This window comes from Macaca thibetana, chromosome 1 (genome assembly GCF_024542745.1).
Source record: "Macaca thibetana thibetana isolate TM-01 chromosome 1, ASM2454274v1, whole genome shotgun sequence".
NCBI classification, from domain to species: domain Eukaryota; kingdom Metazoa; phylum Chordata; class Mammalia; order Primates; family Cercopithecidae; genus Macaca; species Macaca thibetana.
The window spans coordinates 190,763,905-190,780,990 of NC_065578.1; the positions used below are offsets into that span (position 1 = coordinate 190,763,905).

At 39.5% G+C, this 17,086-nt stretch overlaps 1 protein-coding gene across 1 annotated transcript in view; it reads right to left on the reverse strand.

Moving 5' to 3' along the window:
- Positions 1-248: 248 nt before the first annotated feature.
- C1H1orf105 (chromosome 1 C1orf105 homolog) overlaps positions 249-17,086 on the reverse strand; it is a 48,430-nt gene continuing 31,592 nt past the window's right edge. The window contains exons 4-7 of the mRNA XM_050768016.1: positions 12,599-12,673; positions 6,774-6,841; positions 3,680-3,747; positions 249-624 (exon numbers count right to left, since the gene is read on the reverse strand). Coding sequence (XP_050623973.1) covers positions 479-624; positions 3,680-3,747; positions 6,774-6,841; positions 12,599-12,673 — 357 coding nt within the window. The 3' untranslated portion in view covers positions 249-478. The remainder of the gene's footprint in view (positions 625-3,679; positions 3,748-6,773; positions 6,842-12,598; positions 12,674-17,086) is intronic.

Genomic DNA, 17,086 nt, shown 5'->3' on the forward strand with positions numbered 1-17,086 from the left:
CCACCCACCTTGGCCTCCCAAAGTGCTGGGATTACAGGTGTGAGCTACTGCACCTAGCCTATTCCTTTATTCTTAATAAGCTGAATTCATGAGGGATTTCATGGAGCCATCTCTGGCCCCTGTCCTGAGGAAAGAGCTGAAATAACTTTCATAGAAAACTTGTGGCTTAAAAACAGAAGGATGTTTTCCACTTTAACATAGAGAGGAATCTTTAACAAAATAAAATGAGAGACAGTTACCATGTTCCATTTTCATCAACAGATCTTTATAATCATGTAAATTAAACCATTTTATGTTTAGGAGACATAAGAGAGAAGATAGAGGTAACAGCTAGAATACTAGCAATCTTAGGAAGGCAAAATTAAATCATCTTTTGGGAGAGGAGAGAAAATTGTGAGGAGAAGGTGCCAGTGTCAAAGATTGACTTGGCAAGGTTATTTTCTCTCTGGGAATCTGGGAGGTGATGAGCTCCTACCGCTCACTGCCTCATCATCTTGGCTATTGGTTCCTTTCTGGGCAAGGAAGAACGTTGTCTCTCTTTTAGAGTTTTGTAGGCCTCCGTCAGTAGTCCGTGGAAGACAGCTGTCCTGGGGCCCAGAATGGGCAGTCTGTAGTGAATGCTTTCTGGATGACAGTACAAGAAGGAAGGAAGGACAAGTACTATTTAGATTCTATTCTTAAAGAAACTCAAAATAAGCACAGGCCAACAAAGACTTCTTCAACCTTATAAAACAGATTTAAAATTCACCTAATATTTTGTTTTTCAAATCCACCTTTTATTTTTTTCTTAAGAAAAGGAAGAAAAGAAAATGGAACAAAAACTTCACCTAATGATTTCTTTTAATAAAAGTGCCTTTTCCCCTCACAACATTTAAACTTTTACAAATCTTGTCAATGAGGTCAAAAGGAGTATCCAGAAACAAAACTCAAGTATTAGACGTCATTACCCATTAAATTAAAAATGAAGATAAAACATGTCTGATGTTGTAATACGAGTCAGAGAGAAAAGAAGATTCAATTCTCAGGAGACTTTTAAGGGACACATATATAGTTCTGTTCTTTAAAAAAATAAAAATAAGAAATAAATATGATCTTACAAAAAGGCTACAGTAGGCAGAGAAAGTACTTTTGCATTTCAAAAGAAAACTGTATTTTGTGAAATAATTTATTTTGGGGTTCTTTAAAATCCTTACCCTACCTCTTCTTCAAATATGATTTATTAAAAGTTGGTTAATATTCTGTTTTTCCAGAAAACAGATTACTTGAATGGGGGTAAACCAGTGCATGAAATAACACCTTCCCATTGGGAATCACTGAGTGACTAAGAGAATTGGAACTCTGAATTCTCTGGAACAAGCTCCAGAGAACAAAGTCCAGCTGAATGAGAGATAGAGACATTACAGGATCACAAACCTTGGTTCCAGTTCAGTCTCATCACTGTACTGAAGAGGGAACAGCAGTCTAAGGTCACAGGCACTAATGGATTAAGAACCAGAACCCAGATATCCTTTATCCTAACCCAGTGCTCTTTGTGCCATATCCTACCACTGTGCCAGGTGGTAGGCTCACATCAGGTGGTTAGCATCTATATTAATGTTTATTGAGATTAAGAGTCTGTGGGTGTCATGGGATTCTGGGATCAGGTCAAAGATTCATGAAGGAATCTCCATCACTTGTAAAGATAAGTTCTTTCTATTTCCTTTGTTGTCATTAATAATTATTGATAATATGTAATGAAAAGCAGAGTCCAGAAAAAAATGCTAGCAATCATTGTGACCAACAATTGAGTTAGACAGTCATTGGCGGTAATGTTCACTGGGATGAGTCAGTCACTTGGTATTTGTAGCAATCCACAGGGAACACAGCACAGGTGGAAGCTGGCTTCAGCAATAAGCAGCAAGTACCACAGTATGGACATGTCTAAGCTATATAAACCAGCGGGGCTGGAGCAGTGTCAGCAGTTTTCCTGGGTCAGTCAAAGGTGAAGACTACTTGTACCAAAGGTCTAGCTTTCAGTGGGACAACATGCTATTCTGGTTTTACAGGTGAGCACACAGAGACCAAGCCTATACAGCAAGACTAGGATTCCTACCGAGGTCTCATTGATTCTAGGCTAGTGCCTTTTTCATGACCTCTAAGAGCACATACAAGAGCAAAGTCAGCTCAGAAGGGTCATGACTATAATAAACAGTAGATCTACCAAGCTTCAGCTCCTAGCAAGTTTTACAACTACTCTCCCTGTAGTCCCACCTCTAAGATCACTGTTCTAGGATGAACTCTACGGATAAGCACCAGGGCCGTCCAAGAACATAACATGCTGTTCCCGAGCACACAAAATCTAGCTCTTAAATTGCTAATTGAAGTATACTCCCAGAGATAATAAATTGATGAAAGGCATCTTGTTACATTGTTCTCTAGGGCCAAAAAATGTATTCTTGCTGAGGGAAAGGTATACAATGGTGGGTGTGTATGTGTGTGACTCATTCCTTTGCAAGGCAGGTCTGAAAAAATCCAGGTCCAAAGGAAACTCAGAATGAGTGTGTGGCTGGCACAGATAACTATGACATCAACTGCACATGCCTATCACCCATGTTCTCTTGGCTTCAAAAGAATGAGGTGGTCATAGACCAGGGAACAGCAGAGTGGGCAGCTTTTGTTGGGTGGGTACTCTTAGCTCCAGGCTCTTGGTTCCACTTTGGCTGAATGAGAGCCATGAGCTAGGCCAATATTTTGGGATACATAAGAAGTGATTGATTAGGACTGGAAGACTTTCATTCCACTCGAGTGGATATCCCCAAACCTCAGCTGTAACCTGAGTTTCTCGTCCTCCCTTTTGGCATCCCCTCAAGACATCCCTTCAATCCTCAAATTTCCTTTCTAAATATCTTTTTAGTTCTGGCCTAGTTCCCCTGCAACCTCCTAAGATAAAAGAGTTTTCCATATGTATAGAGTGAGGAAAGTGATCCTGATTTTCTTTACTGTGTGTATCAAAAGAAAGAAAAATTCAAGTGGCTTCAGTTAATATGGGAGCAAATGAGAAAATGGACAGTCACTAAAGTGACAGCCTGTGCTGCAGTAAGCCCTTGAATTATATTACCCCAAATAATGGCTCACTCCATCTTCACCAGCCCAGTGTTGCCTTAACTAAAGCTGAGACTTAGGTCAATGCTGAAGCCTGAAATAGAACTTCTTTCCTTGTTTCTATCAACAGCAAGTGAAGATAAGAATAGCACAGGCAGCTGCTGGGAGAAGGCAGGTATTTTAGGGAGCTGGTGGAGTGAAAGGTTCAGGGCCTTGGTGAGGCCACTCTGAGGGTATAGAGATGCAGTTCCCCTCCCATTTTCATTGATACCATCAGGACTGCCAATAAGGGAACTTTTATTTTGTTTGTACCCCATCTCCCCGGAAGTCTTCAGCCATATGTTGTGGACAGATCCTGGGAAGGAACATGACATGGATAAGGGCAAGTGAGGCCTAAGGAGGGCACAGGTGGTGCTGGAGTGAAAGAAGGGCTGTGAACTAATCCCAGCAGGTCAAAAGACAATATGTGAAAAAGAAAGGGATAGAAAGTGAGAATTTTCTCAGGAAATTTAGAAATTATTTTAGGGATCAGACTTTTATTCTACGGCATTTTTTTCTAGTATGTTTCACACTATAAGTACTCTAAAAGAAAGCAAACCTGTTGGGATGTCATCATGGAAAGGCTCAGGGGTAGTCTGGAATTTGGGTTGATGAAGACTCATCATCCTGATTGGAAGAAATAAGAAAACACATTAGTTAATTGGCTAGGACTTGGTAGAAATGTGTCTTTATACATATTTATTTATTTATTTATTTGTTATTATTATTATTTTTGAGATGGAGTTTTTGCACTTGTTGCCCAGGCTGGAGTGCAGTGGTGTGATCTCAGCTCACTGCAACCTCTGCCTCGCGGGTTCAAGCAGTTCTTCTGCCTCAGCCTCCTGAGGGGCTGGGATTACAGGCGCACACCTCCACACCTGGCTAATTTTTGTATTTTCAGTAGAGATGGGGTTTTACCATGTTGGCCAGGCTGGTCTAAAACTCCTGACCTCAGGCAATCTGCCCACCTCAGCCTCCCAAAGTGCTGGGATTACAGGTGTGAGCCAAGGTGCCCGGCCTCTTTATACATTTTTAAACACATGTGATCACTTGAATCCAGACCTGTTAACCTGGTGATCAAGCCACTTTCTAGCAATGCGAGATGATTGGTCCAAAGACTGCTAATTCTCAACTTCTTTTTGATTAGCGTTGTTTTCATGGATTTTTGATAAAACCTTCATTTTGAATGTTTTATTCCACTGTCAGAACATATGTGGTCTGAAAATAGGAGGAATAAAGGAAAGAGTTCTCCAATTTCCAGAAGAAAAAAAAAAGCAGAACTCTTCCAGATCAATAATCAACCCTTAAAGAGTAAAGCTGAGAAAATATTTTGGTTAGAACCTTCCCATTTCACAGAAAATGCCCTAACCACATCCTATTTCTCCTGGTGGCCAAGGCTGTGGAGGTGACCCTTGAGGAAAATGCATATAAGCCAAAACCACTTCTACATTAGTCTAAATTGCTTAATTTCTAAAGACTGACACATTAGTAAACTTTGATGGGCCATCTAAGGCTCTACATTCATTTCATGGCTTCTACTTCCACAAAGATCTTCCAAGATTATTTTTGCTTTGCTACCAAAAATATAGCGAGTTAAGCCAGTTTGCTTTAATCAATTGTCACTGAGATTGAGAAAAAGAGAAAGCAAAACCCCTTCCATTTTGGGCAAACAGGCAGATGGTATGTTCAGAACTGAATAGTTTAAACTCTGTCTATTCTATAATTCAACAAATATGTATCTATCCTGCCATCTTTTCTCCTTCTCTTCCTTTTTTCCTTCATTCTTTTCATTCCATAAGTATTATAATTCCTGCAATGGCTATAATTAAAGTCACTTTAAAAAAAAACATAATTTCTGTGAAGATAATTGCACTTGCCTACATATGCAGTGATACTTAAAAAGTATGAAAAAAGAAACCAACATCTAGTGCTAGGAACAAATTTGGAAAAGTTCAAGATAGAACCAGGCCCTTGCTTTATAGTCACTCTAGTTAAGTCTCAAACAGAAGTTGTATGTTTTCCTCCAAAACACTGAAAAAAAGAATACAACAATCAGTCTCATGATACATCTGGTTGATGTTGACATGATTTTAGGATTGGTTCAATCCTTGATCTTAGTTTTAGAGGGATAAGAGCTATTATTTGTTTAAAATACAACTAATTAATGTTCTGGGATTTTGCATTTAAATAAAGTACAAAACTTGCAAGATAAGTAAAATGGGGCAACAAATTTCAAAAGGTTATTTCACAGAAGGGTGGAATTTTGCTCAGAAATCTCTGATTTTACATGCTTCAGTTTTCCATTTAAAGTTCATAATGAATATTTATTAGAATTACCTCTATCATATAAGAGCTCTTTAAAACTATAGAGTCAGTACAGGTAAATGTTATTATTGATGGAGCTTGTACTGCTCAAATAGCCACTTCCTCCATAACCTTGTCTACCTTGGCCAGGAACTGGGTACATGTTTTCAGTATATCTGGGTCTATATTTGAGTCTGGAACAAATGGCCCTAAGGTCATAAATGGAATCAGGACATGTACCACTGTGCAACATAAGGTTAAAAAAACCTATTTATTTTTCTACATTATTGCTTTCTGTATGAGGAAAAAATTAAAATGGCCATTAGATTACATATAGCTTTCTTGGTTAGTCATATGTCAGGGTGAGTATATGTCTACTTTCCAACCATCTACTGCAATGCAAGTTGACCTGTGTTGATGTCCTATTCAGAATGAGTCCATGTTTTGCATGTCGTAATAAAGTAAAAACAGAGTCCTTCTTCCCTAATAGTTAAATATAGAAGAAAAAAAATCTTTGAAAAACCAGGCCGGGCGCAGTGGCTGACACCTGTAATCACAGCACTTTGGGAGGCCGAGGTGGGTAGATCACCAGAGGTCAGGAGTTTGAGACCAGCCTGGCCAACATGGTGAAACCCCATCTCCACTAAGAAAAAAAAAAAATGCCAGGCATGGTGGTGGGCACCTGTAATCCCAGCTACTTGGGAAATCGAGGCAGGAGAATTGCTTGAACCTGGGAGGTGGAGGTTGCAGTGAGCCAAGATTGCGCCACCGCACTGCAGCCTGGGCGACAGAGAGAGACTCCATCTCAAAAAGAAAAAAACAAAACAACACAAAACACAAAAAAAAATCAGAATTCCAATTGGATTTTATATCTGTTATACGTGATCTTGATAAAGAAAATAAAAAAGCTTTAAATAACAACCAAACAAACTGATAAAGAGGAATTTTAGTTACTAAAACGTAGCAGAGAACATCTTGGACTAAGGAAAGATTATGTGTAATCTTCCATATCTTGGAGATTAGATACGTCATCTACATGGAGAACTTGTATTTAGTTCCATCTGAATTATCAAAGAAATTTCCTATTCTATTTCTTATATTGTTCTTGTGAAGGTGGAAAGGAAGATTATACTTTCTGCAATACTTTCAGTAGTTGTTCAAGCAAAAAGGCGAACTTTCTTTTTTGATCTAATGATTTGGTTTAACCTGAAAAAAAAAAAAAACAGTCAAGAATCCTGTTCCCAAAGCATTCCTTAAACATTCCTCTAACTATGCTTCTCAATCCACTCTCCTGTGTCCTCAGATATAATGAGAATTAAGTCATGTCCTGATTTAAATTGTTGACTTACCTATGACTCATAAAATTCTCAAAGGATACTTTTGGATCATCTGGGATTTTCACTGTTCTTGGTTGTACCTCAAGAAGAAAGTCTCATTTAGAATGCTGCCTATAACTGCATTCTAATTTAAATACATAATGTACCCCTTTAGTGAATTTGAGTTGTATTTAATATCAAAGTCCTTCATACATCCTTTTGTGATGTGAATGAACCAGAAGATTTCACCCTTCCCTCAAGCCAGCGTCATTGTTCTTCCCTGGATATCAGTTGAAATTAGATATACAGATTTAGTAAATCTTTAAAATCGGTTTGTTTAGATGCCCTCACCCCCAACACACACATGTTCTTGAGGTCTCAGGTTAGCTATCACTTTCTCAGAGACTGCTGACTGCTGGACTACTGTTCGGTAGTCCTCTGCTCTATGTTCTTAGGGCCTCCTGGATCAAAATACTCATAACCTTTATATTGTAGTTACTTGTGTGATGTCTGGGTTCCCTAATAGACTTGCAGCTTTATGAGGGCATAGTCCTTGTCTCTATTTTTGTATTTCCAGCTGCTAACACAATGTCTGTTTAAGAAATATTTTTGATCAAATTAGTGAATGAATGAACCCACTTTGAAGCACACTTGAAATTTTAAAGGTGTATTTCATAACAGACCTAAAATCAATGCACAGTTACAGTATTTTTGGTTAAGAAACATCACTTTCTTGAACTTTTCCAAGTTTGTTCCCAGCACTAGATGTTGGTTTTAAGAATGTTTTCACTAGGAAGCATTTTTCCATTATTTCTCAAAAATTATTGTAGTTATAATAATAAAATGATAATCACAAAGATGTGGGTGCAGGTCACTCTACTAAGTGACTTGTACCAAGTGACTCGTACCAAGTGACTCATGATTTCAGTTTATGACATAACAAAGTTACAATTACAGTGTCTTAAGGACCTTTAGAAGTGCTTGAAAATAGCAAAAAACAAAAAAAACAAAAACAAAAAAACGAATGCAAAGGCTATACAAATGCCAAGAACATACTATGTTTAATCAGCTTGTTCTCCTAACTCATTAGCTGAAGAAAGGATGGGAGAGGGAGAGGAGGTGATCTGGTAACGAGGAGTCTCTGGGCATAGTGGGGGCAGCCAAGGCTTTAGTAAGAACCTGAGGAGAGATTTCTAAACATAAAAGTGGATGAGAATGTACTAGAGACAGACTGCTTTATTCAAAAATGTATATAAGTTGACTCTGCTACAAGGGAAGATGCAGGAAACCCTAACTCCTCCTGAATAGCATGATTCCTGTTCTAAATCCCCTAAATCCAGCCAGTGCTGTTGTATGAATGAACTGTGCTACAGGGGCGACATCAGAACAAAGCTGCCTGCCAAAGACAGGATTTTTGTTTTTGAGAAAAAGGGTACTGTGATAGACTCCTATTCACTCTTGAAAACCCCGAATAGTCTTTTTTCTTCAAGGAAGACTTCCCTGATATTTACTTTCACTGCCCCTTCACTCCCCATCAGATCTATTTCTATTTACATTGATCACATTCTATTGTCATTATTTATTTGTTGACTCCTTAAAGACAGGTCTTATGTCTTTCTTTTTTTTTTTTTCTTTGCAGTTTACCTAAGTACCTGGCCCATGGCAGACAATCAATAAATATGTGTTGAAATAAACTTAAATTATTTCGAAACAATTTTTAAGTATATATGCTAGAGAATATCTGTTTACAGTATGTCTAGCTTGACCGTCCTACTTTTAAGGGACTTGAAAGTGTTAATTAGAGAGCAATGCAGATAACAGAAGGACTACAAAATAGGTGCATGAAGGGGAAAATGAGCTGTTTGGAGCAGAGATGTCATAAAACACAGCCTAGATAAAACTAAGGCAAATATCCCTGGTGATTCACAACCATAAGTGTCAGTAGGTATTTCTTCCGCACTAAATGAATGAGCTTCTGGCCCAAGGTTACATAGGAATATGAATAGTTATATAACCAGGTCCTATTTACATTTTTTTGAGATTCATTCATTTTGTGCTTTTATTTAGTGCTAATTTCTTTTTATTGGTATTTATGATATCATGTATTATAAGTCACCATCATAATGTACAATTTAGTAGTTTTTAGTATATTCAGAAAGTTGTAAAACAATCACCATTATTTACTCCTAGAACATTTCTTGACCCCAAAAAGAAACCACATACCTATTAGCAATTACTTCTCACTCACTCCTCCCCCCAATCTTTGACAACCACTGTCTATTTTCTGTCTCTATGAATTTTCCTATTTTGGACATTTCATATAAATGGAACCAATATAATATGTGATCTTTTGTATCTGGTTTCTTTTACTTAGCAAAATGTTTTCAAGGTTCATCCATGTTATAGCATGTTTTAGTACTTCATTCTTTTTTATGATTAATATTCTATTATATAGATAGATCACATTTTGTTTATTCATTAATCAAGCTATAAGCATTTGGGTTATTTCCACTTTTCAGCTATTAAGATATGGCTGCTATGCACATTCTTGTAGAAGTTTGTGTGTCAATATGTTTTTAATTCTCTTGGGTACATATTTAGGAATGGAATTGCTGGGTCATATGGTAACTTGGTGTCTAAGGTTTTGAGGAATTCCCAAACTGTTTTCCAAAGCAACTGTACTGTTTTACATTCCTATCAGCAACTTATGAGGATTCTAATTTCTTCACATCCTGGCCAACACTTGTTATTATCCACTGTTTTATTATTAATATTATTACAGCCATCCTAGTGCATGGAAAGTGTATATCATTGTGGTTTTGATTTGCATTTGCCTAATAACAAATAATGTTGAGTATCTTTTCATGTGTTTATTGGTCGTTTGTAGATCTTCTTTAGAGAGTGTCTATTGAAACTTTTTGCTCACTTTTCAACTAGGGTGTTTGCCTTTTTATTGTTGAGTTGTAAGTGTTCCTTATATATTCCAGATACTAGTCCCCTATGTGATATAATCCTTCATCTGTTGATTTGCAAATATTTGGGTTGTCTTGTCATGCTCTTGATGATGTTCCTTGTAGCACAAAAGTTTAAAATTTTGATGAAGACTGATTTATCTATATTCTTTTGTTGTTTGTGCTTTGGGTGTCCTATCTTAGAAACCATTGCCTTATCCAAGGTCATGAAACTTTATACCTATGTTTTCTTCTAAGAGTTTTATGGTTTTAGGTCTTACATTTAGGTCTTTGACCTATTTTGAGTTATTTTTGTACATGGTGTGAGGAAGAGGTACAAATTCATTCTTTTGTATGTATCTATGCAGCTGCCCCTGTCCCACTTATTGAAAATACTATTCTTTCCTCATTGAACTGTCTTGGTGCCTTTGTCAAAAATCAATTGTTTATAAATGTAAGAATTTACTTCTGAACTCTCAATTTTATTCCGTTGATCTATTTGTCTATCTTTATGGAAGTACCACACAGTACTTAATTTCTATTAAGAGGAATGAACAACAGACAGTCCTGACCATAGCTTTGTAGTTAGTTTTAAAATCAAGAAGTGTGAGACCTCCACCTTTGTTCTTCTTTTTAAAGGTTGTTTGGCTATCCTGGATCTCTTGCATTTTAATATAAATTTTAAGATATGACTGCAAATTTCTATAAAATGGCATCTGGGATTTTGAGGATTACATTAAATATGTAGATCAGTTTGGGGGAGTATACCATCTTTACAATGTTAAGTGTTCCAATCCATAAACACGGGGTTCTTTCCGTTTATTTAGGCCTTTTAAATTTTCTTTCCACAATGTTTTATACTTTTCATTGTATAGCTCTTGTGCTTCTCTTGTTAAATTTATTCCAAAATAATTTTTGATGCTATTACAAATGGCATTCTTTTCTTCATTTTTGGATTGTTCACTGCTATTAACATAAATTGAGGTTCATATATTGATCTTGTATCCTCAACACTGCTGTATCCATTTATTAACTCTAATAGTTTTCTATGCATTCCTTAGGACTTTCTCTATATAAGATCATATCATCTGCAAATAGACTAGTTGTACTTCTTTCTTTCTAATGTGGATGGCTTTTATTTCTTTTTCTTATGTTTCTGGATAGCGTGTATAGTAAAATGTTGAGTAGAAGTGTCAGGAACAGACTGACAACAACAGAACAGATTGTTGCCTTGTTTCTAACCTTAGGGGAAAGTATCCAGTCTTTTACCATTAAGCAGGGTGTCAGCTGTTGGTTTTCCAAGCTGCTCTTTATTAGGTTGAGGAAGTTCCCTTCTATTCCTAGGAGTCTTTTTATATATTCCCCAGTATTTCTATTCAACTCACTGCTGAGAAAGAAGGGGTGTCACAGTGACTGCAGCAGATCTGCAGTCCTTCCCCTTGGGAGGACTTTGAGGTGCTACTGCATAGAGTGAGGCAAGGGTATTTCATGTTTATTTTCTAACTTTCTGTAGTTTCTCACTAGGTTCTGACAGCAGTAGAGAAGAGTCCCTGGGCACTTTTGTGTTTGAAGCCCTTCCTTTTAGAAGCTGCAATAAATGGTAAAATTACAGCATGCTCCACTTCTATCATTCCTGGACAATGGCAAAGGTCAGAGAAGAGGTCTTGAGAAAGAGGACTGCTGCTGACGTCTCAAGTGTGCCAGCTGGCCAAGGCCAGCTTAGGCCTGGGGTTAGTGCATTCTAAATGTGGATACAAGGGATTCCAGGAATAAGACCAGGAGAAATCCCAATTCTAGTTTCCCAGACTCCAGCCAATGCTAATATTTAACACACACAATGACCCTAATTATGTAGAAAATGAACATAGATGGCAACATCCAGGTGCAGCTTTGCCAGCAGCTTCAGTTAAATTTCTAAATCCCACATAAAAATTTCACAAAACTGCCACTCTCTTTCATATCCGACTGACCTGAAGACTTGCCATGAACTCAGTGAAGGAGCTTTTCTTATACCTTCCATTTTTCTTCCATTCCTTTAAAGCACATTTAGCCTACACATTTAGCCCCACCTTTCTCCCAAAATCAAAGGAGAATTATAGGATATCAGAGTTGAAGAAACCCTTCTTCAGCTCTTACGTCAAACCTAATCATGTTGCTAAATTAACCCTTAACCAAAGCCTCTTCCTTACCCTGACGCTAACAACCATCCCAATGCTAACTCTAATTCTTAATTTAACCCAAGTCCTAACTCCAGCCTAGTCTAGCATCCTTCCTGAATCAGGCCTCTGATTCAGCAACTGTGATAGGTGGCAGAAGTTCGTTTTTGTTCCCTCCACATCTCCCTTGCTCTCCTTCTTTCTTTTCCTAATACTCCTTCACGACTACCATTCTCCACTACATATTACAAGTATCCAAGGCAGCTGACACCACCCCTGACTACCTAGAAAGTACTGTAGACTCTCTCCCCAGTCTTTCTCTTGAGGTGCAAACTAAATTAACAGTAAACCCAAAGATGAAGCTGTTTGTCTTCTGATTGTTATGGTGGAGAAATGAGTGTGTGCATATGTGTTGTGTGAGGGCTACATTAAGGAGGGAGAAGGAGCTTCATAATCCCCTAAGCCTCTGAGAGTCTGTAAGTTACTTAGGAGCCCAAGGCGAAGTGGCTCATTGCATCTCTACTCTGGCCCACCTATCTTGGTTACCCTTTGGCTTGTTGAAATGGAGAAGGTTTACCATGTTCTGTCAGTCTATGCTGCTTCCAGGACCAACCATTCCTCCTTGGCAGCCTTTACCTAGGCCCTCCTTGCAATGGGTCCCATCACTCTCTCTCTACACAGGGCTTGGTGGGGAAGGGCAGTGCTGCACCCTGAGATGCCTGTGCCCATTTCTGTCTTCCCCCTTGCCTACCATTTTCATTTCTCGACATGTGGAGCACAGCTGTTGGTTTCTGAGCAGCATGGAGTCACGCTGGTTCCTCCTGGTCTGAGGGGAAAGAGAGACAGAGAAAGGTGAGGAAATGGTGGGGCACATAGGGCAGCAAAGACGTAGGAAAGCAGTGGAGGGGTGAGAGAGGTAACAGTTTTTCTTTCCATAAAACAGAGATGGGCACTCTGGTCTCAGCCCCATCGAGGGTGGGTGTTGAATCTGGAGTGTGCTGCAGTTGGTAGGTTCTGAGAGTTTAGGCAGGAGGGAGTGAGACACAGGCTAGGTGGCGGTCTTGAGGCTGCTGCATACAGTGGTATAGATAAAAAGACAGCTGGCAGAGATGGCTGGGGCCTGAAATTCAGTGGGGTCTCTACTTTCCAGCCTGAGCACCTGTGTCTGAGGGGCTGCATTCTCCTATAGGTGGGCTATATTTTCCATTTCATACAAAGGCTCTACCATATAGACTGAGGATCTCTGATGGCCTAAGAAAGAATGAAGAGAAGACTTCTCTTCCTCAAATCTTTTTTCACGGGCCTTTCCTAAGCATCACCCTCCTTTCTCATGCCTTAACCCTGGGCCAGCATCAGCTCTCATACATCCATGGTCCAGCACCATTTGGCCCTTCTGTACCTCCTAAGCACAATGATTGAAGCCACAAGCAGAACGCAAGCTTCTGTGTGGGTTCTGAGTCCCTTCAATCCTCTGGGAAAGAGAGGCTGTATCAGCAGGTGAAGAAACAACCAGTAGAGGAAGGGGAGGGGCACTGTGTCTGCTCATTGTAACCACTGGTTTTTGTTCTGACTTCATTTCTGCAAAAGGGTTAAAGAGAGGACTTTGGAGCATTTATACCTGGTTCAGGAGGTTTTCATTTGCATCTCTGATAAAGGTTTGCTTAGGAAGCATATAGGAACTTGAGGCTAAAATTATGTTTGGGGACTCTCTCTTAATCTTCCTCATTCACATTTACATCAGTCATGAGATATGGTCACAGAAAGTGTAGAATATGGGGAAGAGGAAAACCACAGTGAGAAGACTATTGACTGAAGTCTTCTCTTTCCTTTGATCCACTTGCTGGCCCATCACTACATGGTATGTCTTGACCCATTCCTGTTGCCCTGGGAGGCGTGGGGAATAGAAAGAGGAAGAATAGGAAGTGAGGAGTTTCTGAGGTGTGCTCCTAGGATGACCTCTGCCAGATTGTTCTGCAAGTAGCTTCATCCTGTGAGAGACATACAGCACTTAGGTGAGGCATCATTGGGGGTTTGAGGGCTAAAAACTATTAACAAAGTTGGATTCTTTTGATAAATATTTAAAATACACTTCATTTTTATAGGGCGTTCTAAAAAGAATCAACTCAGTATCACAATGTTGTGGGTTGGTATGTCAAAGTATGTGTGTGAATAACTAGATTCATTCATTCAACAACAAACATCTATTGTGAGGCTACCAAGTAAAGGGTGCTGTGATGGGGGTCATACCGATGAATAAGGCAAAGTTTCTGGAAGGAAGTCTGTAAGGAAGACAAAAGAAGAATACAAATTTATTCATTTACCCATTCATTAGGTACTGGAGACATTTAAATAAATAAGACATAGTTTGTGACCTCAAGCTGCTCACCATCCAAGAAGTATGATTGTGTTGAAGGTGCTACAACAGAAATGTATCAAGGCCTCAATGAAGCTGAAAAGGGTCATTGAGCTTAACTGGGGGTGGGGCAGAGAGGGAAGGGTGTGAGAAGGGTGAAAAAAACAGGCAATGCTTGGGTAGGTATTTATGGAGTGAACAAGGATGGTGAGGGTGTTACAAGCCCAGGAAACACTATGCAACAACCTGGAAGAATAACCTAGCCAATCAGCTTCAGGTAAGTGAATGTAGGTTGGACTGGACAGGTTGTCTGGTTGGAGGATGAATGGAGTGAGAAGAGAGACTAGAGAGGAAGTGTCTGTGTGTACTGACTCCTCTGCTTTGGGCTGATTCAACTTTCTACCATGTCTTCCTGATACCCCTGGGGGTGGTATCCCCTGAAGCTCCAGCTCCTCCCTCCATCCCTCACATCTCTGAGGTATGAGAATGAGGTACATTTCTGAAACTGCAATTAAGGTAGGACACACTAGATATCACACAAGAGGCAGTAATACCTCTGTGCCTTCAGAAAACAGAGAGACCACTTCTGATTGGAGAAATCAGGGAAGACTTCCTAGTGGATTTGCACTCAGTCTGAAAGGATGAGGAAGACCCGGACAGAGGGAGGCAGATATGAGAGAATCCTTGGGCAGGTTTGTTTTTAGTAGAGTTATAAGTTCTTCACTGAAATTATTTACTTCACCTTTTTCTAGACTTCTCGTTTCTGCTAAGACTACTACTAGACCATACAGGAATTGCAATCTCAGAGCTCATTGCAAATCAAGCAACAGATATTATTTGCAAGATCTCCAAAGTACATTTCAAGATCTTGCTAGGTTAAAGACAACTGTAAATGTGACTACAGAGTCCCATAACATAATGACTGTCATCTCTTAGAATCTGAGGCCTGAAATGCTTATATATTGTCCCACCTGGCCTTGATAACTACTCATTTAAGACATAGTGTAGGTGTTACATCCTCAGAAAACCTTTCTCCTGGAGCTGCTACCATTTCTCACCCTCCTAACTTCAGTTGGGTGCCTGCCTCTTTGATTGCATCATAAACTCGGTCTAGCTTTCTTTGTATTTGCACTATTCTTCTTGTTTTTAAATGTGTTTGTTTCCTCCACTGGGTTGAGAGTTATTATATTTAAGAGCAAGAATCATGTTTTACACATCTTTGTACTCCTAGAACCTATGATAGAACCTGGCACATAGCAAGTATTCAACAAACATTGGGTGAATGAATGAGTCATTGTAAGCAATTTAAATTATGAGATCTAAATACAGATACAATCAACACACACACACACATATATATATAAAACAAAAAGTGCATATGTAAATGGATATCACTATTATAACACTGTCTTTGGGGAAATGTTACAGAACATTAGTGTTGTAGTGCAACAAATTCATTCTATGTAATACACTGGGGAAGAACACTGGCTAGATGCCCAAAGAGCTCTGTTCCAGTCTTGGCTCATAAACAACTTGGGTGACTTTTGTCAATCATATAAACTCTCCAGGTCTCCCTTCCCCTACTGATAATCGTCTTTGTGGCCAAAAAGACAGAGGCAGATGCTCTAATCCTGTCCCTTTACACTTTACATGTAAAGATAAAAAGCAATCTTTGATCTGTGCCGTACTCTACCTCAGACTCGCTATCAGCTGAAGCCTGGCTTCGAAGAAGGGATGCTCCATTTCTATCTGGAGAAGGCATGAGGGCATTGAAGGGTCACGGAAGGCAGCTGTGACAGGCTACTTTAAAGGTGATGCGAACATTTAAGACTCCATGTCCTGCAGGCCTCATTTCCTCCATTCTGTCTTGCTTTCTTTCCCAGCCCTGAAACCCAGGTCTTTGGTCTTTTTCTTCTGTTGCATTCCCTTCTCACTCTTGGTTTCCTTATGACCAGCTCAGCAGCAATAACAGGAATGGAGAGGGAATTGTCCAGGTTCACAGCACAAGGCCCTGGTTTTATCAGGTCTAGAGCCAGAGGCACTGGAATGTTAATGGGGCCCTCATTTCCCAAGCAGCTGTCCTCTGGATAGCAGATGGCAGTTGTGACAGGAGAGTGACAGCAACCTATGTGTAGCCTGGCCAAGGTATGATGCAGATTTCAGCCAGTCCCCAGAAGCCAAAACACATTTGACAATTGGAAACATCCTCATATCTGAGGACAATGTCTGCTGCGGTGTCTAAGGGCTGGCTCATGGCCCAAGGCTGTGGCCTTCTTGAACCCTTGGTAAAGAAACAGAGAAACATATTTCTCCCTATCTCCCTCTCCCTCTACTCTCCTTTCTCTCTTTCACTCTCTTTCTCTCTCTTACACAGCTGTTCACATAAAAACCAAAAAAGCTTGTGATTAAAACAGGCTTCACAAGCACCCTGTGAAGAGTACTGACACATTTGCCTCTGTCCTTTCCTTCAACACCTCTATTTCTTTTCTCCTTCCCACTTTTAACTTAACTGAGAGAGACCTCATAGAACACCTGGTTCAAATCTTTCAATTTACCCAGTGAGAAAGCTGTGGCCCAGAAAGGTTAAGAGATTTGTTCAATACTACATCTATTGAACTTCAGTCGGCTAGAAAGTTTTTGGATAAAAAGGATTATCTTTCCTCAGGAGAATAGTAAACTCTTAGAATCCATATAAAGGCCAACTCTATAGAATCCATATAAAGGTGGTTCACGCCTGTAATCCCAGCACTTTCGGAGGCAGAGGAAGGCGGATCACAGGATCAGGAGTTCGAGACCAGCCTGATCAACATGGTGAAACCCCGTCTCTACTAAAAATACAAAAATTAGCCAGGCGTGGTGGCATGCGCCTATAATTCCAGCTACTCA